We start from the raw sequence: 25,892 nt of genomic DNA on the forward strand, positions 1-25,892 counted from the left end.
ACATGGTAAGAAACTAAGAATCTTACCTCTATTCTGAGCAGTGAGCACTGAGTAGATCAATATTACAGTCAAACTTGGAGCTTGCGAATCCAATCAAACTAATATTAGCATCAAAGTATGAAACGGACAGGGAAAAAAAAGCACCCCTAGCACTGGTAGGCTGGTAGTTACCAACAGAGAAGAGAGAACCAGTGAATTTTTGCAGGAGGTGAAACAAGATAAACAGAGTAACTTACTTGGTGGAGACTGGAGAGACGCCGTTGTTGTTGTGTGGACTATGGTTCTCACGGTGGCTGGTGAAAAGAACGTCGTCGATGATGGAAAAATAAAAAACATGAGGGGCGAGGGCTATTGTGGAGTACCGGTGGACGGTGGTTGATTGTTGGACCGTGAAATCATGGACGACTGAGAGAAAGAGATTAAGAGACTGAGTCACTAGGAATCCTTAGTGATGATTTAGAATTTTGGGATTTCAATTTAGGGATTTTTTTTGTTCTGAACGTGAATGGTGAAATATCTATTTCTTTTGTCAACCAGTTAAGGTTCTTAGTGATCATAATACTAGATAACGACTTTTTAAACTAAACATTTTCCCATAAGAATAAGATGTTAAATATCTATTTCTTTTCCAATAAATTATTTTTAATCGATTACCAGGATATCTGAATATAACTTTCTACAATAATTATATTCTATTACTCTATTTCCAAAATTTATTTACAAGTAACATCTTATCTCAATCTCTCTCTTTACCCTCTTCAACTTCCATTTCTTGATGCAGCAACATATCAACAGGCCATTCTTTTATTTCCAAGATTTGTCAAAGGCCTTTCTCTGACATTGTTGAAGACTGGTGTTTTAGAATCATGGTATTTTCTTTGAGAAGCTTAAAGATTCTCGACAGTGATAGTCAGTAGAAAAGGAGCGAGAGAGGCAATAGAGATGGCTTGTATACTGTGTACAGGGAAAATGGGCATGATGTTAAAACCTACCAAAAGCAGGGCAGCCAAGCAATTACAAGGTTGAAGGTTCAAACGACCTATGATCAAAGCATTATTAACGGAGGGCTAGAGAACCTCATGATTCTGTAAGCCTTTCCCAAGCTTGCGCAAAAGCAATTCCTATGAATACACATCCAACAATCCCTAAATCCTTCACAGCTACATTAGATTCCAGATATTGCTATCTTCTAAATGGATCAGAGATGAATACAAATTTCTTGATTTCTGATAACTTGAACGTACAGGAGAGGCCAAAATAGGAACCTTAGCTACAAACTCCGGTAAGTCATCTGACTGAACAATGACCACCAGGAGCACTTGAAGATATTTATCAGGTTAGAAAAGGACAGGGACGAAGAGAAACAAAAAGTGCGAAGCGGGTACTGTGGAATAGGATGAAAGCTCCCACTCAATGGCAACAACAATTGTGGTCATATGGCCATGGCTAGACTTGGAAAGCTCGACCCAGGCAAAGTAGCGGCGCAACAAATCTCGTGGCTATAATTGGCATCCTTACGTGTTCAAAGGGAGGTTTGTAAATAGGGAGTCCAGGTTCCTGCTGTTACTATGGCGATAAAAAAAGGCAGAGTTGGCGGAGAATAATTATCCTCTCCCTTAATTTTTAACAAATTTTTTGATAAAAAAGTATTTTGGCTAGAAAAATAACACGAATAAGAAAGGAGAGATTTCGTTAAAGAAATATTTTTTTTAGTGCTTTAAATCATTTGAATTCTTGCAAATATTTATTTTAATTGCGTTAAGTTTTTCTTAAAAAAAAACCATGTTCTCAAAAAAATATAAATGTTTTCGATGAGAAATACATGGATAAGAAAATGAAATTTTAAACTTAAAACATATTTTTCATCTATAATCTAATTGCTTAATTTCTAAAAAAAATATTTATTTTAATCACGGTAGAAATTTTTGTTAATATTAGATTTAGAAAATCATGTCACAAAGCATCCTTTTTGTATCATAGAACAACGACATAAACGCCGCCATCAAAACCACCGAACTTTCAGGTTATGTCAACATCGCCTGTGGCATCCGGAGGGACCACCATGATGGGGATAAGTGGTCAATTCCTGCTGTCCCAGCCACATCATCCTCTCCAGGACAAAAAAATGGGGACGCCTACTAACAAAAGAATTCAGCACTGCCCCATCACTATCAACAAGCCACCATCATTACTGCATCATTCAACCCACAGAGGCTTGAAGGTTTTAATAACAAGCATTTCTAGCATGGGTTGCTTAAAGAATTAAAGATGAGGTCTCTGTTGCAGTGTTGTTTAGCTTAATATATTCATCCAGAATCCAAAATATTAGAAGCCAATTGACCATCACATCAGAAATTAATTCAATTCCTTAGTGAATATTGAATCTCGGTGCATCAATATTTACAATTGTGTTTGGTAGAAGTATGGATGGAAGTTGGCTGATGCCATGTGGAAAATGGTCCAAAAAACAAAGGATACAGGGGATCCATGATCGATGAGCCAGTAGCCCATTGCATCATGAAAACAAAATCTGGCTTGACAGTAGCTGGAAGAAACCCGAGGATGGTACTGCAAAATGGAATGCTGAGGATTCTTAGGGAAACCAGGAAGTGCGGGATTCATAGGGTCGTTTCTTGTGCGTTTTCTCTTGCATGATTGAGGACATGGATTCAAATGAGACTGAAGTTTTCCCCATTAAGAAAGCATTAGAGATTAGTGTTCCCTCGTCGTTGGCAAGTCAGCTTAATTGGTTTGTGGAATCAGATTCGGTTAGCAGCCAGGCCATGGAGGATGCTGCGTCTCTTTAATTCTATTTCCATTAATGGCAACTCTGAGAATAGTGGCCTTTCTTGACGTTTCGAGAGTGGGAAGTTGAGGCATGCCATTAGCAAAGCAGAGCTTGATTTCATAGCTAGCTTGACTATTACCTGTCCTGTTTTTTTCCTTAATTTCTTTCCTCTGTTTCAGCCACTCACTTAATGGCTATTTTCTATAGCTTCCTTTTGAATTTTAACGAACAAGTAAACAACAAATTAAAGCGATTACAACCAAGCAACGAAGTCTAATGTAAGATTAACACTACTTTTGACTAGTTGGTCTGCGGCATGGTTAGCCCCTCTGTGTTAGTGAGTATGTAAAAATTGTTTCCCTCAACTGTCTTCTTAACAATATATTGAAGCTCATAAAAGGTCTTCCAGGATCTTAAGCAACTTTGCCTCACTCGAATCAATAAAGTTCGAATCAATAAAGTCAGCAGTGCAGGAGAAATAAAATATGAACGCACCACCAATCACAGCTGGTCCTGTTTCCCCCCATTGATGCTCACTTGCATGGCTTGTTGGAAAAGACATTCAGTTATTTTTATTAGCTTCAACATTATATTCTTTCGATTCAAAGCTCGTAGGGCACGAGGGGCACACATACATTAAGAAGAAAAGGAAAGAAACTTGAAAACCAAACAAGATACTAATTACACAGTTATATGCATGATATTGATTACCGATAAGCAAATGGCCTAACTAGCCAGCTAGCTATAAGGCTATATTAACAAGCTACCAGCGCAGCGGAAAGGACTATTTTCATATCAACAACGAGTACGTCGAAGTCTTCAAAGACCATACAGGGGAAGATCCTCGACATCAACCCAAATATCTTGCCCCATCAAGATCATCACTTTTCGTTGAGCTCTAACCGTGTACCTCCTCACCATGTCATTATCTTCATCTCTCTCCATAAAGAAAACAACCCTGTCTTCGGGAGCAAGGCCTTTCTGCTCTACAAAACGATGCCAAGAAGAGCGTAGAAGAACGGGTTTTGGGTATGCTCCAGTCAGACGGGTTGCCAAGCAAAACCTCCATACACTATCAGTAGCATCGACTGCTTCAAATTTCATCATATGGGCTCCTTCAGGTAATGGAAAAGCCTCAAGGACATGGGTTGGAACTGAAAGAGTATATCCTATATGGGTTGGTTTGAGTTTCTTCGTGAAGAGATGTACTTGTTCCATTCCTTTTCAGGAGATACAAGAGTTTCTGTGAAGAGTAAAAGCTAGGGTGGGAGCAGAGATTAGCTATACAGACACTAGGAAACAAACTCAGAGAATGAGAGAGAGAGAGAGAGAGAGATGCTACATGTAACTTATAGAGATGTGACCAAAATTTGTGTTTAACCAATCATTAGAGTGTAATTATTCCTTATAAATTTTGGGCTTTTAATTATCTTTATCTCCAATCAGTCATTAATAAATATGTGTATGTGATTATTGGGGCTTAAAAATAGATGAGAAATTAGAAACATAACTATAAAAATTGTAATTTAACCCTAATTTTATTTGGACAGAAAATTTGTCATCATAAAGATAAACCCAATTGAGTAAAAAAAAAAAAAAAAAACAAAATCATTGGAGATTTGGTATCGGTAATCCGCGATTGAAACAGAGGTTGGAGTGAAAAAAATACAGTGCAGTTGAAACTAAGTTTAGAATGAATTCGTGTCTGTTCGCGAGCGTGTATTTATGTTGAAAAATTATTAAATTAATATTTTTAATAATTTTAATAGACTGATATTAAAAAAAAAACATTTTAAAAAAACACTGTAGATGATAATGACAATGGGCACCTTCCGAACTTCTTTTCAACCATGGATGCCCGTGTTTTTTTGTTTTCATCTCCTTCTCGACCGCGTAAACAAAAAAGCTTTAGAAAAAGTTTGCTATGATTCAACGGCCGGCCAATCCAACGAAGGTGGTGGTACAATATTTCAGTGGCCGGGACACATCACCATATTAAGCAATTCCCACCTGAGCTGTATCGGAGTGTGTTCTTGGATAGATCAGTTTTGTGGGCCATCGATCTACCACATAAGTTAAAAATAGATTTCTCTTCCTGTCATTGACTTAGTTTAGAAGTCAAAAGGGTACCTATAGCTAGGGGGATCTATAGAGATAAAGTGGAGTTGGGGGATTTGGTGCTTTTCACTATCTCCTAAAATTACTATTTATAATTGGGAGAATTATTGAAAAACAGGGTATAGATTGTTGATTTATGTGTCGCTAGTTTATTTCAATTATTTTTATTAAAAGAATAATGTTTTTTTAAAAAAATTATTTGACTCATATAATTTTAAATTAGTCTTGTTTATCAAAACTTTTAATATCATGTTAAAAAATTATTTCAATTCAATAATTTGAATTTAATTTAATTAAATAAATAAAATCATTAAAAATTCAGTTGAATCTAATAATTCGTGGGGTTAATGTTATATTAGTTAATTAAAAACTTAGGTTTCAAATCCCAAGTTTTTCAAAGGAAGGCTGGATTAAAGAATTATTATTCTAATGAAAGGGTTCACAGCCACGATGGCCATGATTTCACTATCAGCTCTCAATCGTATTAAAGGAACTTTCTTTGTTATGAAAGTCTTGAAAACTATGATTTCACTATGGCTCGATTAAAGTCTTGAAAAAATATTTATAAAAAATAAAAAAAATATTATTTTAATATATTAAAAAAATACTTTAAAAAACAATCACTACAATATTTTTAAACATACTCTACTTCTCTATCAAATCTAACATTATTTCATTGCTTTCATAAATAGAAACAATAATTTCAGCGTGTAATTTCTAAGTTATATTAAGAAAATTAAATTAAAGAAGAAATAGATGAAGATATTATATTAGCGATGAGAAATCAAGCTAGTACTATCTCAATTACTATGTGTATGTAAGAGTAATGATAATTTAATTTCTAAGCTAGCTATAGTTTTCTTCACTTCACTAATTAATAATATTTTATATTTAATGCACCATACTTTTTATATTTTTTTCCAACTTATACTGGGATAATTGTTTAATTGATTTTTATATCAATCAAGACTTATCATGGTTGAAAATCATGCCTAACCTTGAGTCAAACCCACCAGCAACCCAAATGTCATACAAATGGAGAGAAAAAATTATATATCAAAGGATAAAAAATAAAAATATAGGCACAAATAGAAATGGTATAAATTGTTTTGTTTAAATGAGTATTTCTCTTTAAATTTTTGTAATTATTGAGTCAAAGTTAATTTTAAAAGTTAAATATAGTAAATCCGGTTAGATTTTACTGATTTTATACAAGTCAAGATCTATTTCACTTATTTTCAAGATTTTAATTTGATTTTCCATAATTAATATGATTTTGACGGGTCGTGATTTTCAGAATTTACACTTTTGTTGCAGCGTGAGCAGTCAAGTGCACACAACAAATCAACATGCAATCACTTTTCAGTACACTCAAAGACTCTAACACTTCATTGATTGTTGTATTTTAGCTATAGATGGCCTTATGAAGACATGTATGTACTGCTTGCTCTTGATTTGAGTGGGAAAACCAAGCCTTTTATCCAAATAAAAAAAAAAACCCCACAAAAACCAAACAGTGCAATTATGAACATTAGTCATGAATACTAATTAATTTAAATTCACACTAATGTAAAAAAAAAAAAAAACATATATCTAGCCTGCCTCAAGATTTTGATTGTTAATTTAATCCCTGTAATAAAGTATATAGATATCAATATCTCAAACTTGTAATAAAGTATCAAGATGATGATGATGATGATCTATCAATCCAAACACAACTTTAGCATACATGAGATTATGTGATGGAGGACAACTTTAGGTTTTTCCTAATATATAATATAGTTATTTCTTCATTATCAATCGATGTTAATGTATAGTGTGTAGGCTTAGCAGTTTATTTATGATATTGCCCTACATTCCATTAATGAAAAGAGTATACATATAGATTATAGAGAAACTGATTTACACCTAGACTTAAAAAAACTGTTACTAAATACAAGGAGATTTGAATTTGAAATATAAAATGATGATCTTAATCCTGATATAGTGATCATTCCATAGATTTAGTAGGGAGTACGTAAGATTCCCAAAACAAGTTTTAATCTTAATTAAATCATGCGATCGCAAAGACTTGTAGTATATATATAAACACAAGTTTGATTTCTGTGATGCAAAAAAAAATAAATCACTTTAATTTATTTGTGAAAAAAATAAAAATAAATCACTTTAATGTTTTGAGAAAAAGGAATGGAAGTAAGAGTAATGCAAAAAAAAAAGAAAAATAAGTCACTTTAATTTATTTGTGAAAAAAATAAAAATAAGAAACGAAGGAAAATTAACGAGAGGAAAATAAATCTTCTAGTTTCTTTTTTATATATATAAACACAAGTTTGATTTCTGCCCAAATTCAGAGAAAATTGAAGTAAATAAAAAAATAATAGGATTTTTCTCATAATATCCTCTAAAAAATTGTATTCATTTCTTTTCCATCAATAATACATCTAAACAAACAAATTAACCTACATTTCCCTCACTATTCTTTAACCAGACGAAAAGCCTTAATTTCTTCTCCTTATTTTAGTTTCTCTCCTATATATCCCTTAACATTTCTTATTTTCCATATAGATTATTAATTTATTTATTTTCAATGTAAATTATCTATTTAAAATTTGATAAAAAGAAACTTGTTCTTCACATACCAAAGAAACTTATTTTCCACAACCATGCCCTCGTTGCAAAAAAAAATAAAAAATAAAAATCAAGGTTTAACAGACCATTACTTCTTTAATAATTAACGTTGCTGATTCAAAAATAAATAAATAAATAAGACTAGTTAAAAGTTATCCATGCCATTAATTAGACGTCATAACTGTGGAAAAACTTGAACAGGTTGGTTTAGCGCCTGGAAATCTCCAGGAACCTGCCGACTGAGAAGTTTCCTCGATCATCCTTCCCTTTGTTCTTAGAGCGTGTTTGACAGTGTGATTGCGGATATTTTTTAAATAATTTTTCGTACCAAAATACATGTCAATGATGTTTTTTTATTTTTAAAAAAATATTTTTTGATATTAGCACATTAAAATAATCCAAAACATATAAACCATATTAAATTTTAACAAAAATAAAAAACAAATTTCAAATTTTTTAGGAACAGAGCTCCGGCCGCGTTCCCAAACTTTCCTAATTTCCACGACTTAGTCTATTCCACGACTTAGTCTATTTAATGTGGAGCCCATAGATGAAATTTGTGGCAATTAATAATGTTTAAGTTTCTCAGCTGTTAAGGAAGAACAAGGACCACCAAGGGGCCAACAGAGGTAGCTAGCTAGGATCAAACCCAGGGAACAATATTCCATGCTCAAGCAAGACAGTAAGGTCGATCTCACACAATTCTTATAACCGTTCGACATAAAGATAACGTTGTCAACTGTGTAGTTAGCAATATTTTTATTGGATTTCAAATATTTATTTAATTCGGGTTTTATTAGTTATATCAGTTAATTTATTTTACTATTAAAATAGTTTTATATGTTACTGAAATACAATTATTGACTTTCAAATAATTAAATCAAATCTTCTGTATAATTTAGACCTTTTTTTATCATTATATATACACTGAATTTAAATAGATTAATGAAGCCAAGAGTGACTTGCACCATGATTAGCTAACTCACATTGAACATAAAATGAAGCATATAAAGTCTCAAAGTACTATTGCACATGATACGACAAGTTTGTTCATTCATGGAGATTGAATGACAAAATTCTTTTATTTTTTCAAACTTTTATTCATATGTGGATTAGTAATAGTGACTATATATATAATTTGCCTCTACAAAAAAAAAAGAGTATGATTTGACCATATATGTTCTTGACTATGATATTTTGTTTTTAACCCAAAAGGTCGGTGAAAGATATTTGGTGTGCTTTTAAAGCCTTTAATTAATGAGCTAAAAATGTTGTGGTTGTTATTTTTAGTTCCGGAAAAAATTAATTAATTAATTAGGTTAAATATTAATTGAATGAATCAAATTTCAACTTTATATGGTTCATCAAATCTTATGAAATGCTACTATCTTAGATTTAGAAGTTTACAGGTTAGGAATTGGATCACAAATCGGAAGGGATGATCCAAGTTAATCTATTTAAAAAAGATTGTTTTGATCAAAATGATATAAGCCCCGGGTTAAAAAGGTCATGAAGGCTACAATGCAAATTAATTGAAAGGTTATAAGCTAGGTCTAATATGAACAGTGAAGGGCCTTCCATTTTCTTTTTTTTTTCTTTTTTTTTATAATTTCACTTTTTGGTTTAAAGAGGATAGCTGAATGTTGAGTAATTTATATAGAATTACTGAAATTTATTTGGCTATGAAAGAGAATAGCCGGATGTTGGGTAATTCATATGAAATTACCGAATTGATTGGCTATTAAAGAGGATAGTGGGATGTTAAGTAATTTGTATGAAACTATCAGAATGTATTTGGCTATTAAAGAGGATAGCCAGATGTTGAGTAATTCGTGTGGAATTAGCAGAATTTATTTGGCTATGAAAGAGAATAGTCGGACGTTGGGTAATTTGTATGGAATTACCGGATTGATTGGCTATTGAAGAGAATAGCTGGATGCTAAGTAATTCGTATGGAATTACCGGAATTATTAGCTATTAAATGAGATTAGCCGGATATGGAGTAATTCATATGAAATTGCCAAATATTTGTTAGCTGCCGAGGAGGATTAGCTGGATTTTAGGTAAATTTGTAAATTACTAAATTTAAAATTAAGTGATGGGTGTTGGTTGTCAAAGTCCTATAAGTATAGGATTGCTAAAACTATGAATGGACTATTTATGTTGGAATGTAGTAAGTTAGTAATGAAAGACAATTTTATATATTTTGAAGAATTGTGAATATAATAATTTTACCATTGTTATTGTGTTATTTTACTTATTGCTTATTAATGTTATATATACAGGTATTTCATGAGATGATGTGAAGCATTAGATATAGGCTTTTGTGTTTAGATCTTTATTTTTGGGGATCAAATATCTTTTGCCTTATATGTAATTTGTATTATATGTAATTTATTTTTGGTACTTACACATTTAGAAAGTATAGGTAAGAAACTAACATTAGTAAGCTATTCAAAATGAAGTTTAGTAATCATAGTTGTGCATGTTATAAATGATGAATGCATGTTAAAGTAATAATTAGTTCAATATGAATCCCTTCAATTTATACTTGTATTAACTTCGTTAATGTTTTGTTATAAGAGAATGTAATTGCTATGTTTTATTTGTTGATAATGTAATGTTGAGAAAGCATAATGAAGTATTGTTATGTGAGATATTTTATGATGAGATGGGATATGATCCAGGATGGTTGGATCGAAGTGAAGATTGATTAGTGTGATTGAATGAAGCCTAGTCAATAACTTGGTACCATTAAAAAACAAAGGAAACTCTGCTGCATTTTCTATAGAAAATTAGATTTATATGAAAAAAATCTTGAATATTTTTGTTTCTAAAGGGTGATTTTGATATAATAGTTTGACCTTGATGATATAATTTTGAAATTGTTACAACCATCATCAATCCCCTCTCATCATATGAAACTTGTGGACATCAAGAAAAATTATTTTGGTGACAAAAAATGGCGTGAACGATATTTTTATCTCTCATCGCTGGAATATGGCAACCCCTATCTCTAATCAGAAACTAAAAAATAATACAAATGAACTTCTGTATCAAAAGTAAAAATTTAAAATTTTAACGGACCTAAATGTATAAATTGCGTTATTTTTAAAAAGCTAGAAATAGAAAATAAAAGAAAGGAAAATAAACCCTTAACTTTTTTTTTGTACACAAAAGTTTGATTTTCCTTGTTTTATAAAAGAGAAAATTAAAGTAATACAAAAACAATGAGCAGAATTTCACTCATAAAATCCTCTAAAAAATTGTATTCATTCATTTTCCGTTAGTATATCTAAACAAACAAAACTTTATTTTCCCTCGATGTTCTTTAAACCAAACAAAATAAATTTGATTTTCCTTATTTTAGCTTCTGTTTTATCCCTTATTTTTTTTATTTTCCATGTAGATTATTATTAATTAATTAATTTTGAATGTAAATGATCTATTTAAAATATTTTAACAAGAAACGTATTCTTCATATAGAAAAGCAGACACAATCATGACCTCATTGCTAAAAAAAACACTTAAGGTTTATTGCACCATTACTTTTTCAATAATTAATTTTGTTTTTTTCATTTTTTTGTGGGGAACCCAAAAATAAGTAACAACACTCATTATCCTCCTCCATATCTAGAATGATGAAGTCTGCTGAAAAGATGAACTTGCCCACTTTCACCAGTACGTCTTCAATTATTCCCCTTGGATACTTCAATGACCTGTCAGCCAGCTGCAGTGTTACTGTAGGTGGCTTTGCTTCACCTAAACCAAGCTTCTTAAAGATAGATAAAGGCATGAGATTAATACTTGCACCTAAATCACATAAAGCTTTTTCAAATATAGAATTTTCCAATGGAACATGGTATAGTAAAACTCCCTGGATCCTTAAGTTTAGGAGGCAGTTTCTTCTGCAAAATGGCACTGCATTCCTCAGTAAGAGCAACAGTCTTATACTCCTCTAGCTTTCTTTTGTTTGAGAGGATGTCCTTCAAAAATTTCATATAGCTTGGCATTTGTTCAAGAGCATCTGCAAAAGGAATGTTAATCTGCAATTTTTTAAACACATCAAGAAATTTAGAAAATTGCTTATCAAGTTTATTCTTCTTGAGACATTGTGGAAATGGAATTCTCTGCATTATTTCTTGCATTGGTTCTGGCAGAGGATCAGATTTTTTCATATTCTGAAGTGGTTTGGCCACTTGCTCCTCCTTTTCTCTTCCTGCACTCTTGTTTCCAGCGATCTGCTCCACTTCTTTTCCACTTCTTAAAGTTATGGCCTTGCATTGCTCCTTAGGATTAATTTCGGTTGTGCTTGGTAGATTTCCTTGTTGTCTACCCGTGAGCATGTTGGCTAACTGACCAACTTGAACCTCCAAATTTCGAATTGAAGCTGCTTGGTTCTGCAGATTGGTATTTGTTTCAGTCATGAATCTGCTGGTGTTGTTTGCTAATTGTGTCATAGCTTCTTCAAGTTTTGATTTCTCTTTCATGTGCTCACTTGAAGATGGCATGGTTGGATTCTTCATGACAATTTGATTGTTCCACGAGAAATTAGGATGATTTCTCCAACCGGGATTATATGTTGCACTATAGGGGTTGTTCTGCCGGCTGTAGTTTGACCAAAATGAGCATGCTCTGCTTGAGAGAATGGGTTCCCAACCTGACACTCTTCACTTATGTGATTTCCATGGCAAAAATCACACGTTGTATGGATGGCATTTGCTGACAGTTGAGTGGTTTTCAGTTGCTGAGTTAGTGAATGGACTTGAGCTGTTAATGTCGTGATTGCATCAATTTCGTGCACCCCAATAGTCTTTTTCTGTATGCTTCTTTCATTTGGCCATTGGTAATTGTTCATAGCCATTTCTTCCAATAAGTTGTAAGCATCATCCTGTGCCTTACTCATAAAAGCTCCTCCTGAAGCTGCATCAATTAGTGTTCTTGTGGAGGCATTCAATCCATTGTAAAAATTCTGCACCTGCATCCACTTCGGTAGTCCATGGTGGGGGCATCGCCTAAGCAAATCCTTATATCTCTCCCATGCCTCATACAATGGTTCACTCTCAAGTTGGGCGAAGTTAGCTATCTCAATGCGCATTTTTGTTGTCTTGGCTGGTGGAAAAAGTTTAGCAAGGAATTTCTGAGCTAAATCTTCCCAGCTAATAACTAAATCTGCAGACATGGAGTTTAACCAGTTCTTTGCTCTATCTCACAGAGAAAATGGAAACAGTCTGAGACGAATGGCATCATCAGTAACGCCATTATGCTTAAATGTGTCGCAAATTTCCAAGAAACTTGCAATATGGGCGTTAGGATCATCACTTGGCAACCCATAAAACTGAATTGAGGTCTGAATCATCTGCAGTATTGCTGGTTTGATCTCAAAATTATTGGCCTCAATCTTTGGTTTCCTGATAACATAACAATCACTTGGCAACCCATAAAACTGAATTGAGGTCTGAATCATCTGCAGTATTGCTGGTTTGATCTCAAAATTATTGGCCTCAATCTTTGGTTTCCTGATAACATAACAGATTCCTGTTACCTGTGGGAGAGCAAAATCTCTCAATGCCCGTGTGTCTTGCTCAGGATTTTCATTGTCTGCCATGATACCTGAACTGTTTTGAGTCTCTCGCGTTTTCTTTCTTAATCCCCTTGCAGTTCTCTCAATCTCAGGATTATAAGGTAGCAACGACTGGTTTTTGTTGCTTCTCATGCACTAGACAACACACCTAAAGAGCTGAAGACAAAAGGCAATCAAATTAGATCAAATTTAATTTATATTGATATTATTAGTAATTTTATCTAAAATCCCCGACACTTGTTGATTAATTTTGCAAGTGCACGAATCGTAACAAGTAATAAAGTGATGAGTAGAGTATCGTCCCACGAGGATTTGTAAAAATTACTACCAATTACCAAAGTCTTTTAAATTATGATCTATTTGAGGAATCGAATGAGATAGTTTATGAAACAAAAATTAATGATTAAAAAAAAACAAACAACCAAATGATTAAATATTAATGAATTCAATTGTACTGGTTCTAGGATTTATGACTTATCGTTACTATGCCTATGTGAACTTTCTCGTTTAAATTAATTACTCATAATGTTGAAAATCAGGTTTTCCTAATGTAAATATTAATCTCTCTCGAGCATCAATAAATTATTTCAACAAACAAAATTCATATACTCTATGAAAGTTCTGAACTTGTCGAAATTAATTAAATACTGTAAAACCTGTAACGATTACACAAGTTCCTAGGATATCTCTATCCTATAGATTTCTTAAGGTATTTCAAACAATAGCTAAAACAATTATCACTTCTCAGTTTCAAATTGAATTCTAAATCATGCAGATGTTGGTCAAACACACGTAAGCATTACACATAGAATGAAATACTCAACATCTTAATGTAATAATTCAATCGAAGAAATTGTTCACATATTCATAGTAAGGCTACATCAAAAATCCCATAATAAAAGTCTACTCCATAGTTAAATTAAAGAGAAACAAACTTGATATAATGAACATCACTCAAAAGCAGAGAATTTCAGTGGAAGAGATAGGTGTCCTCCCGATCTTCAATATTTTTTCCTCTGTTCTTTTTTGTTCCTGTTTGGTGCCGCCTCCTCTGTTTTTTGTTGCTATGTTATAGGGTTTCTCCGTGTCTCCCCTCTTTTTTTCTTCTTTTATATTGTGGTTGTTCTACCCTTGCAGTAATGAGGAAAGTTTCCTTTTCTGCATTGAATTCCTTCCTACCCAGACATTGCAGGCCAGATTTGAGGTAGGAAAAGTGCGAATTCAAAGATCTCTATTTCTGGAGAAATTGTAGAGAATCAAATTTTCTTTCCAACGACACTGATCTTGCAATTTTTGGACCTCTGAGCATTGAGATAAGGGCCATAAACCAAAACAGTCTTTGCAGTGCAGGAATTTCGGGCTGGTTCAATCCTTGTTTTTCAACTCGCTTTTTGGGCTTCGAAACAAAAAAACTGAGTTATATGCCCTTTATATGTTTTGTAGACCTTCATCTCAGCTATTTGAAAATGATGACAAACATCTGGAACTAAATTATATAGCTTCTTTTGCAGCACATAATGAATCACTGTTCAGTTTCATTGTCGGGCTCTGCCTGTTCAGTAACCTAATATCTGAAAACACATTAATTTCCCACGAGGTCAATAGTTCAAAAAGAGATTCAACATTCTAATTTTCTTGTGCAACACATCCAAAATATTTAAAAATCAAGCATGAATAGTGGAAAATATACATGCTAAAAATTCTCTTATCAAACATACCGACGGCCTGGAATCCGTTGGTATGGACGTAGGTGATAGTGACATTTCAAGTAATTATTTTTCAACTCTCTGTGAAATGCCGATGGAAGTTTATCCATCGGTATGGATGTTGGTGATAGTGGCATTTCAAGTATTTATTTTGATTGCTAAACTGTCCATCACACAAAACAATAACAACAATGCTTAAACAATACATAAACTTACTAGCCTTGATGTTGTCCTTTTTCTTCCCCTTCACATCCATGACGGTGTTGAAAATGTTCTCAAACACGTTCTTTTCAATATGCATGACGTCAAGGTTATGGCAGAGAAGATTGGTCTTCCAATAAGGAAGCTCCCAAAAAATACTTCGCTTTACCCAATTATGGGTCAAACCAAAACCAAGGAACTTTTGCTTACCTGATTGGAGACCAAACACAATGTCACCGTACTCTGATGCAACATCATGCAATTCTTCACTAGAAAGACGTAGGGGTGCAACATCCTTTTCAACTCTGCCAACAAAGAAATCTTTTATGTTCTTTCTATACCTGTGATTATGTGGCAAGAAACGACGGTGACAGTAAAAAAAAAGAAGTGTTACCTCCATTTCTTAGCGTAAATGCCTTGTTGTTTTCTATGCAGTATGGACATGCTAGTTTCCCATGCGTGCTCTAACCAGAAAGCATTTCATAAGCTGGGAAATCATTGATAGTCCACATCAAAGCCGCCCTTATAAGGAAATTTTGTTTCCTCAATATATCATAAGTCAAAGCTCCGGAGGACCACAATTGCGCCACCTAATCAATCAACAGTTTTAGACAAACATCTATATTCCGGACCGGGCTGCTCGGACCTGGTATGACCATAGATAAAAACATGAACTCCAGCCTCATACACATCCCTGGTGGCAAGTTATAAATCGTCAGTATGACCGGCCAACAAGAATAAGAAGCAGCAAATAACCCGAATGGGTTGAATCTGTCTGTACACAACCCAAGACGCATGTTCCTTGATTCAGCTGAAAAGTGAGGATGCACACTTTTAAAGTGTTTCCACGCTTCACCGTCAGAAGGATGCACCATCACTTCATCAACCGCATCATGTGATTGGTGCCATATCATGTGCTCAACAGTCCTTGGTGACATGAATAACCTCTGCAGTCTAAATGTGATTGGGAAGTATCTAAGATTTTTATATGCCACTAGAGTCTTTCCCCTACCAGTTTTGGGTTTGTAATGGGAATGCCCGCATGTCATGCACTTGGTCATCTCAACATTTTCAAGGTAGTATAACATGCAGAAGTTAGGGCACATGTTAATTTTCTGGTATCCTAAACCGAGAGGTTTCATCATGGACTTCGCAACATAGAAGTTCTCTTTCAGCCTATTCCCTTCAGGTAAAATGCTTCTCGCCCATTCAATAATCTTGTCATACACGGCCTCACTCAACCTGCGATCTGACTTGATAGTGAACACTTGTGCTACGACTGATAATTTATTGTGGTTCGTGCAACCATCCCATAATGGTTCGTTAGAATCTTTTAACAAATCAAAAAACCTAGTTGCATCTGCATTAGGTTCTTCTTCTACAATTGGACATTGACTGACATTACCTTAATTCATTCTCATTGCATCCATAACCATATTCTTGTAAGGATTAGTGTTGTTATTTGCCACTTCATGCACGTTGCTAGCACTAGAAGTTGACCCAACCACCCTTTCTCCCATTCTCCTCTTACTAACAAATACTTCTCCGTGTGCATACCAATATTGGTAATTCTCCATAAACCCTTTGTGTAGAAGATGCATTGTTACAACATCTGGATACTGATACTTTTTATTTTGACACTTCCTGCATGGACACTTAATACCGTCTGAAATAAAATTTCTGGAAATAGATGTTGCGAAATTAATAAAACCCTAAACTCCGTTACAATAATCCATCCTCCGCAATCCTTGGGGTGAATCTCGATACATCTATGAACGATCATCCATAACTTCTATAGAACCTCTATAAAATTAAGATGACAACATGTATTAATTAACTATGTTAGGTAAATAAATTTGCAAAAATATTGGTTTACCTCGTGATTATCCAACAAACCAATTACAACTTCTCATAAATATTAAATATTCATTATCAATTATAAACATCCATACAAATTAATACATATATATCAATTTACAGAAATTACAACTCCGCAATACCATTGATGATAAAAATTAAAAAGGACCCATTAAACAAGCTATTAATTATTTCAAAACAACATATGTAATTCAGTAATTCAATAAAGTTTCAATAATTTACAAACAAATATAATCTTACAAAATCTAAAACAAACCATAACAAGTATAAAATTATACATTCATATACTACAAGTTTGTTTGAGAAATAACAATAAAACATGTACATCTACTAACAAAATACATATACTAAAAAAACAATAAAATTCACATTTAAATGTTAAAATTTAAAAAGATAGAATTACATACAAAAACTGATAAAAATCCATCGGTAAATCAGAACACGGATGCTGTGACGAAAAGACTTCAAGAAATATGACTTGTTGTGCTGAGAAGAGGGAGATTTTTTTTGGGGGGGGCTGGTTGTTTGCAGTTGAGGAGAGTTAAGATGGGGAAGAAGAAGGAGAAATAGGGGAGGAGAGGGTCAATAAAGAGGGGATATATAACTTTTGTCGGCGGCTTCATCGACGGACCCATTCCATCTATGATTCCGTCGACTCATCTGACGGTGAACAGGGCACGTCACCGTACGGAGTTGCCGTTTTGAATCCCTTGGTGATTCCATCGGCATTTTCATTGGTAAATCGGTCACGTCACCGTACGGAGCTAACATTTTGAATCCCTCGGTAAAAAATACCCGCAATAACCTCCATGTCAGCGAACCACCCTTTTTTTTATATATTCTCAACATTCTGTCCGTAACTCTATCGGTAGCTACCGATGAAATTACCAATGGATTAAATTTGGTCAGTAATGGCGACCTCAAATTACCGATTTCGTCGGTAATTCCGTTGGTATTAAGCAAATTTCTGGTAGTGTTCATCCAATAAAAGCTTAAATTAACTTAAAAATCTATTTTTCTTGCAATCAAACCCTCCATAAATTCAATTAAACCTTAACTAAAATTTAATTGAGTTAATAAACATCTAATTTTTGAATTGTTTTCCTCAAATTGAATTTTCCTTGTCAACAGGGCTCTCATCAGTAAAAAATATACTATCAAATTTCATCCTTTTGCATTTTTGAACCTCCTCAACCAATTTTGGCCTTTTTTTTTGCATTCCAGTATCCTTTTCTCACCCCTATTATTTCTTGGATTTCTTCTGAATATTTTTTTGATATATATATATATATATATTTGTATTCTCTTTTTTTTTTGGGAACCCAAAAATGGGTAATAACATATTGCATCATTGAATCTTAAAAAATTAAGTTTAAAAAAAATACTATTTTGGTCAATTTTATTATTTTTTCTAGTTTTTTTATAGATTTTATGTTAACTTTCTTTATTTGTTTGGATTTTTATTTGTTTTCTAGTTGAGATAGGATTTTTTTGTCTATTTAAAGGTCTTGAAAATATTTTAAGAAACAAATATTATTAGGTTTATTAATAAAATAAAATTACAAATTTAAAGTTTACATCACAACTATTTTTATATATTAAGGAAAAAAAAACATGTTTCTTTATATTTGTTTATTGCTTTTCTATCTTCCTCATGCATCAAGATGCATCCCTGAGTTACACGTTGATTGATAGCTCCTTTCACTTTCATCCTCTTTGAAAATTGAAGCCGGCACAATCATGCCCTCATTGCTTAAATAAAGAAAAAAAGAAACAAAGTTTTAACATACCATTACTTCTCTAATAATTGACTTTGTTGATTGGTAGAAAACGAAGACTAGTTAAAAGCTATCCATGTCAATATACGTAATAGCTGTGGAAAAACTTGGATGCTTCGGTTTTTGCTCCAGGCAATTCCCAGGAACCTTCCGACTAGGAAGTTTCCTCGGTGCTTCCCCTTATTCATTTCCATGACTATGCCTATATGTGGAACCCATGGAAGAAATTTGTGGCCATAATAAATGGACCCGTAGAAGCAGATAGAATCACACCGACATGTCTAAATTATTTTATAAGAAGCTTGGATGAGTAAAACAAATTTGTTGGTTGAAATTAGCATAATTTTTTAATTCAATTGCGAATCGAGATAAGATTTCATAAGCATGACGTTCTACAAATTTAATTTAACAAAAGGTCAGCTTGCTGTAATGAATTAAGGTTTTTTTTCATATTCAAATTAGGTCTAGAAGTTATTCTTTCCATGTCCTTTTTCTTATTAGTTTTTAAATATCTATTTAATTCAGGTTCTATTAATTAGGTTAATTTAAGTACTTACACTATCAAAAAATTAATAAATACAAACAGAAATACCGAGAGAATATTTATTTTTCCAGATCCTTTTTCTTATTATAAGTTTTTAGTTAGGTTAATTTAAGTACTCATCTATTGAAAAACAATTATTAACATTTCATTACCATTAAATCAGAATTCTCTCTACAATATAATTGTAATTTAAAAGTTTGTGAGGCCATGATTTTCTTTTCCATTTTTGTTATACACTGCCTTAACATAAGCTAACTCACATTGAACATTCAATGAAGCATATATATAGTATTGAAGTACTACGGCACATGAAATGCGTCCGTAATACATTGACATTTTAGGTTCGATTGATTGGTAAAGACAAGTTTGTTCATTCATGGAGATTGAATGATAAAATCTTTGTATTTTTGCCAGCTTTTATTCATATGTGGACTTAGTAATGGTAACTATATATAATTTGCCTCTACAAATATATTGTACGGCATGAACATATATGTAAGATGATATTTGTTTGGACAAGAAGGCGGTGAAAGAAATATGTATTATAATTATTGTAGAATTTTAAAAAATAAATATAAAATAAATTGTATACTTGTATACATAAAATCGTGAAACATCACTTTAAATTATTATTTTTATCAACGGAGTGTTTATTATTATGATATATTATTATGATAGTAGTTATTTTTTAAAGTGTTTTTATTTAAAAATATAAAAAAATAATATTTTTTTATTTTTTAAAAAATTATTTTTTGATATCAAAATTATCTAAAAAAATTAAAAAATTAATTTTATATAAAAAAACTCTTAACTTTTTTTAAGAACACGGCTCGGAAACAAACGGTCCATATATATAAGCCGCTACAAAAGCCACGGAACTGTCAAGGTTGTGTCAAGATCTCCTGTGGCATCCGGAGGGACCACCGTGATGAGGGATAAATGGTCAAAAAAATGGCGACTCCACAGAGGCATTTCTAGCATGGGATTGCTTAAAGAATTAAAGATGAGGTCTCTGTTGCAGTTTTGTTTAGCTTAATATATTCATCCAGAATCCAAAATATTAGAAGCCAATTGACCGTCACATCAGAAATTAATTCAATTCCTTTGTGTATATAAAAAGGCACATTCCAACCCTCTTTTCAACCATTGATTTAAAGGCCGGCCAATCCAACGAGTGTGGTGGTACAATAGAAACTTAATTAGAAACTTAGGTTTCAAATCCCATGTTTTTCAAGGAAGGCTGGATTAAACAATTATGATTCTAATGAAAGGGTTCACAGCCACAATGGCCATGATTTCACTATCGGCTCTCAATCGTATTAAAGGAACTTTCTTTTATCCTTTGCCATGAAAGTCTTGAAAACTTTGATTAAATTTGAGCACGACTTGGTAAAATTAGAATCATGATTAAATTTTTTTAATTGAATTATATATCAATCGAGACTGAAACCATTTGAATCATGCCTAACCTAGAGTCAAACCCACCAGCAACCCACGCCAAACAAAAGGAGAGAATAGACTCGTCATGGGTGAAAATCAAACCTGCTAACCTGGTGAGTTAGAGACACGTCATTTAACTTGATGATTGTGGAATTTCTTATATTTATTTAAGTGTTTCTTGTTATTTAATTATATGACTTTTTTTTAATTAATAAATTGTTGGTATAGCGGTTAAAACACTCATATATTATTGCAAAGATAAGAATACAAGTTCGATTCTTAGGAAGTGTACTTATTGGAAGGGATAGTCACGAACCCCGAACAGGACTAGTCTCATCCTTTAAAAAGATGAGGATACCCGGGTAAAAACAAAAATAAAATTATATAATTTTTAAAAATCCTCAAAATTAATTATTTCTATTAAATTATGTTAACAAGTTGATGCATCCCATATACATATAAACATGAAGATAGACTAATTTATAAGAATGACAAAAATAATAGTATGATTGACTTTAAGATTGTTAAAAATGTTGTTTCAACACAACATGAAAAATATAATGTAAATTAATTATATATATTTTTTAACTAATTATATATTAGTAATTCCAACCAAGAAAATAAGATACGATAAAAAAAATAATAGCATTATAATCAATGAATAATTTAAATAAAATAAAAAAGATAATATCAACATTTAATGATATAGAAAAATATAGTTTCCCCATTGATGCTCGCTTGCATGGCTTGTCGCAAAAGACTTTTAGTTATTTTTATGAACTTCAATATTACATCCTTTCCATTCAAAGCTCGTAGGGCAAGAGGGGCACACATACATTAAGAAGAAAGGAAAGATAAAACTTGAAAACCAAACAAGATACTAATTACACAGTAATATACATGATATTGATGGAGTGGAAAGGACTCTTTTCGTGCCCCTCGTGCATATAGGTCAAACTCTTCAAAGACCATATAGGGGAAGATGCTCGACATCGACCCAAACATCTTGCCCCATCAAGACCATCACTTTTCGTTGAGCTCTAACCGTGTACCTCCTGATCATGTCATTAGCTTCATCTCTCCCCATGAAGAAGACAACCCTGTCTTTGGGAGCAAGGCCTTTCTGCTCTACAAAACGACGCCAAGAAGAGCGTAGAAGAACGGGTTTTGGGTATGCTCCAGTCAGACGGGTTGACAAGCAAAACCTCCATGTATTACCAGTAGCATCGACTGCTTCAAAATTCATCATATTGGCTCCTTCAGGAATTGGAAAAGCCTCAAGGACATGGGTTGGAATTGAAAGAGCATGGCTTATATGGGTTGGTTTTAGTTTCTTCGTGAAGAGATGTACTTGTTCCATTCCTTTTCAGGAGATACAAGAGTTTCTGTGAAGAGAGAAGGCTAGGGTGGGAGCAGAGATGAACTATATATACACTAAGAAAAAAACTCAGAGGATGAGAGAGAGAGAGAGAGAGAGAGATGCTTATGCTATATATATACGCGGGCATGAAAAAAAAATAAAAAAAAAATTACAAAGATTTGAGCAAAAATTGCTTACAGTCGTTGAATTTGACGTATTAACATCTCTCTCTCCTCTCTTTGTCTGTTTCTTGGAGGCAGCCATTTTAGTTTTCATGTGATTGACTTAAATCGGAAGTCAAAACCTAAAGTATAAATATTGATGTCTTTTTCATCAAATCTAGAGTTTTGGTAAGTACTTAGTCAAGGAACCTATATATACTTTTTTCCTAGAGGATCTAAAGCGATTGTCGAGGACATTAAATTAAAGAAGAAACAGATGGAGACATTTGCCCCACTGATAAGCACTTGGCTTCCGTAATCCCATGTTAATATTATATTATAAGATTTCCCCGGATGATAAGCATGAACAATTTGTTGACTTGAAGTATTACGAATAGAAATTGGGGGCATTGTTGCAATTATATTTAACTTCAGAGCTAGTTATTTTCTGTCTATTTATAAGAATTATTATTATTAACTCATTATATGATCTCCCTTTATCCATGTTTTTAATTTACAAAATACAAGAAAAACCTAGTTTTCGTGTTAGAAAGTTAATGCTGTGGATTAATTCTATAAGGCTAGTATAAGAAAATTTTAATTTATTGAAAAAGTAAATGGAAATAATTTTGATAGATAGACTATAATGTTGAAGCAAATAGTAGTGAGGGACCGAGTTAAGACCTACTCATGAGGGACCGAGATATGTCCTCTGCCAACTATATTTTTTAAAAATTTTATTATTATTTTAATTTTTTATATATATTTTTTGAATTGTTTTGAGATGCTATTATCAAAAATCAATTTTAAAAAATAATATATATATATATATATATATATATATTATTTTAATGTATTTTCAAGTAAAAACACTTTGAAAAACAACCCCTACCACAGTTTTACTAAAAACAAATCTCATTTCTTTTTAAGAATTATAAAGATCTCAAATAATTAAATATTAACTTATAAAACCTCTTGTTCATTGATAGATACAAAATTTTTAATCCATGAACATAATTTTTCTTATATAACTCTTAAATGATGTATGAATATATAATTTATATTAAGATTTTAACAGATAATCATTTAATCTTTAATATCTTGTTAAATAAGCTTTTCAATTAAAAAAATAAAATTGAAACAAAAAAAAGAGAATGAGACCCCTACAATCATTGGGTGAAAACAATGACCATGATTTCAAGTTAAAATTGGAGCAGACATAAAAAAAAAAACTCTAAAACATGTGGGATTTCTACTGTACATGTATTGTATTAAAATATAGTTAATTATAGACTTGCATAGTTGATTTTCACAGCTTTTAGTTATTGCTCTGCTTTTTTTAGGCTTTGAGAGCTACTCTGTTTTTTCTGCCACTGTTGTTACTTATTATAAAGACAATGTAAATTTACTGTGGATGCAAACTCATTGTACTATAGAAATCAAAGTAGACATAAAGTGTTTGCACAGTAAATGACATTATAGCATCTGTAGGGGGCGTACATTATCTTTTTTGTTTGTAAGTTAAAAAGGGTTGTTGGGTCGTTGCAATAGGATCCAATGCTACCCAATAGCATTGGGTCTTGCTTCCACCAGGACCTAATGATAAGACCCATCAAATGGTGGCTTTGAGTCTTGCCCTAAGCAGAACCCATCAACATTGGATCTTGTCCCCAGCAGGACCCAAGACTTTAATTTTTTTATACGGTAAAGATAAAATAAATTGATGAAATTTGTTTTTATGTTGTACAAAAGTTGGGTGATGATAAATTTTTTTCATTTGAGGTATTTGAGGTTGCGTTGAATTTCTTTATTAAAACATGTTTGTTTTTTGAGTTTCAAAAATGCTAACACATTAACAATGGTGATGAATGTAGTATATGTATAATCTATTTCAATAAAAAAACACGAGAAATAAGAAGAAAGTTGTCCCACCTATTGAAGATTATGCTATCTTTAATGGACGAAAAAAGGAATTCATTTAGTAATAACATTTTGAGACCAATTGATCTGTTTTTCAATTAAAACATAATAATAATAATAAATCCAGAAAACATAAGAATCTCATTAAATCCTGATTGCTTAAGAGCTTACTTCATCAAATAATTTGCTCATGAATTATTGGTTTTTAGGAGTTGAGCACCTTTTACCCTATATTAATTATTATTATTATTATTATTATCAATTAAAGCAAAATTTCAACATTTTCATAGATTATTTTTTATATTTGTAAAGTGTTTTGCCCGTATTTGATCTTATATTATTTTTTATATTGATAGAGTCAATCTACTCTTCATTTTGTATTGTTATATTCTTTAATTATAACATGGTTAGTTTGCATGTTAAGATCCAACTTCAATCCACATATCCAACACTTCTGTGATTGCATATCATGTTGTATTTTAGTCGTATATGACCTTGTGTAGACATATATTAGATAGGTTATGGAAACACGCACTGTTTTTAATTATGAGATAATTGAAAGGGAAAAAAAAGATGTTTTCTAAACATGCAATCAATAGCTAGTAGTATTAAAAGATATATAATTTTGTTTTCAAGCAACAAATAAGTAACATGCAAAAAACTTACTTAAACTATCTCAAATTTCATATAAGAATCAAATTGTAAAATGTAAAGAGATATTAATCTAACATAGACATTACTTGAGCAATTTAAAATAAAAAGTGGCATGATGAATAAAAAGAATATGAAAGCTCAGTTTTTGGGTGAGAAGAGAAGTCTTAGCAACTGTTAGCAAGTAAAAGTAACAAATGCTTGTCAACTCCTTATTACTATAAGGACCTAAATAACTTAGTTAAGTGTCTAGAAAAATATTTGATGTATTCATCTATGTATCTGAATTGAATGCATAAAATGAGTAAGGTACATACCTCAAACACTCATCTTAGAATGTAATTTTTTCCCCTAAGAGAAAGCAACCTAAAAGCACCTAAAGCCTTTTAATCTTCTTAGACAAGCATTGGTGTGTGTGTGTGTATGTGCTGGGGGGGGGGGGGGGCAAAACAATTTGTAGATGTAAATTTAAAAATTTATGCACACATCTAATTAAACAACCCAATAACCATTGTGTAAATTAATGGGGAAAAAAACTCATCAACAATAAATAAAAATAAAATTGAGAAAACAAAGCAAAAAATAAAGATCAAAATATCAAACAGCGCAACATGGATAATTTACCTGATTATATTTAATTAATGAATTTCTCTATCAAAATAAATTTATAATAGAAAAACACATAAAAATTATAATATAAACCGACACACACATAAACTTTATTGAACAATAATTATACATAAAAAAAAAACAATGCAAGGCTGCACATATGAAAATCTTATAAAAAAATCAATATTCAAAAAAACATTTTAATCTATAAAATAATTAATAAAAAACCACAAATAAATCATACCTACCTCTCTAAAAAATAAATACACTCAATATCATTTTTAAAAAATCATAATCTAATTAAAACATAAACCAACAAATTATTTGAAAAAATATATACAAATAATGCATTATTTTTTTAAAAAAATGAAAAATAAAAACAAAGAATAAAAAAAGAACTAGGTCAAGCGCTGTTGGGACTAGTAAGCCAGGCCCATCGTCTGACCCAATAAAGCAACGGCCTGCGCGCGGGCATTTGTTGCTTTAAAGAAAGTTTAATGGGGTGGAAGACGCATTGTTCGCCCTA

General features: G+C 32.2%; 1 protein-coding gene and 1 non-coding gene across 2 annotated transcripts; one reads left to right on the forward strand and one right to left on the reverse strand.

Annotated features, from left to right (window-relative positions):
- Positions 1-11,575: 11,575 nt before the first annotated feature.
- LOC133701502 (uncharacterized) lies at positions 11,576-13,142 on the reverse strand. The gene is made up of 4 exons (XM_062125435.1): positions 12,773-13,142; positions 12,262-12,706; positions 11,646-12,142; positions 11,576-11,580 (listed from the first exon to the last, which is right to left on the reverse strand). Exons 1-4 carry the CDS (start codon positions 13,140-13,142, stop codon positions 11,576-11,578), a joined length of 1,317 nt encoding a protein of 438 aa, XP_061981419.1.
- On the forward strand, positions 12,529-12,632 carry LOC133702431 (small nucleolar RNA R71). Its single transcript, XR_009843724.1, has one exon. It is a non-coding gene; the product is annotated as a small nucleolar RNA R71 (small nucleolar RNA).
- Positions 13,143-25,892: the final 12,750 nt, after the last annotated feature.

This window comes from Populus nigra, chromosome 8 (genome assembly GCF_951802175.1).
Source record: "Populus nigra chromosome 8, ddPopNigr1.1, whole genome shotgun sequence".
Classification (NCBI taxonomy): domain Eukaryota; kingdom Viridiplantae; phylum Streptophyta; class Magnoliopsida; order Malpighiales; family Salicaceae; genus Populus; species Populus nigra.

Coding starts and splice junctions, on each gene's coding strand:
- LOC133701502 (XM_062125435.1), bottom strand. CDS start 13,142: ATGGCAGACAATGAAAATCCTGAGCAAGACACACGGGCATTGAGAGAT. Junction 12,707..12,772: donor CGTTACTGATGATGCCATTC/GTCTCAGACTGT, acceptor CCATGTCTGCAG/ATTTAGTTATTAGCTGGGAA. Junction 12,143..12,261: donor CAACTGAAAACCACTCAACT/GTCAGCAAATGC, acceptor GTCAAACTACAG/CCGGCAGAACAACCCCTATA.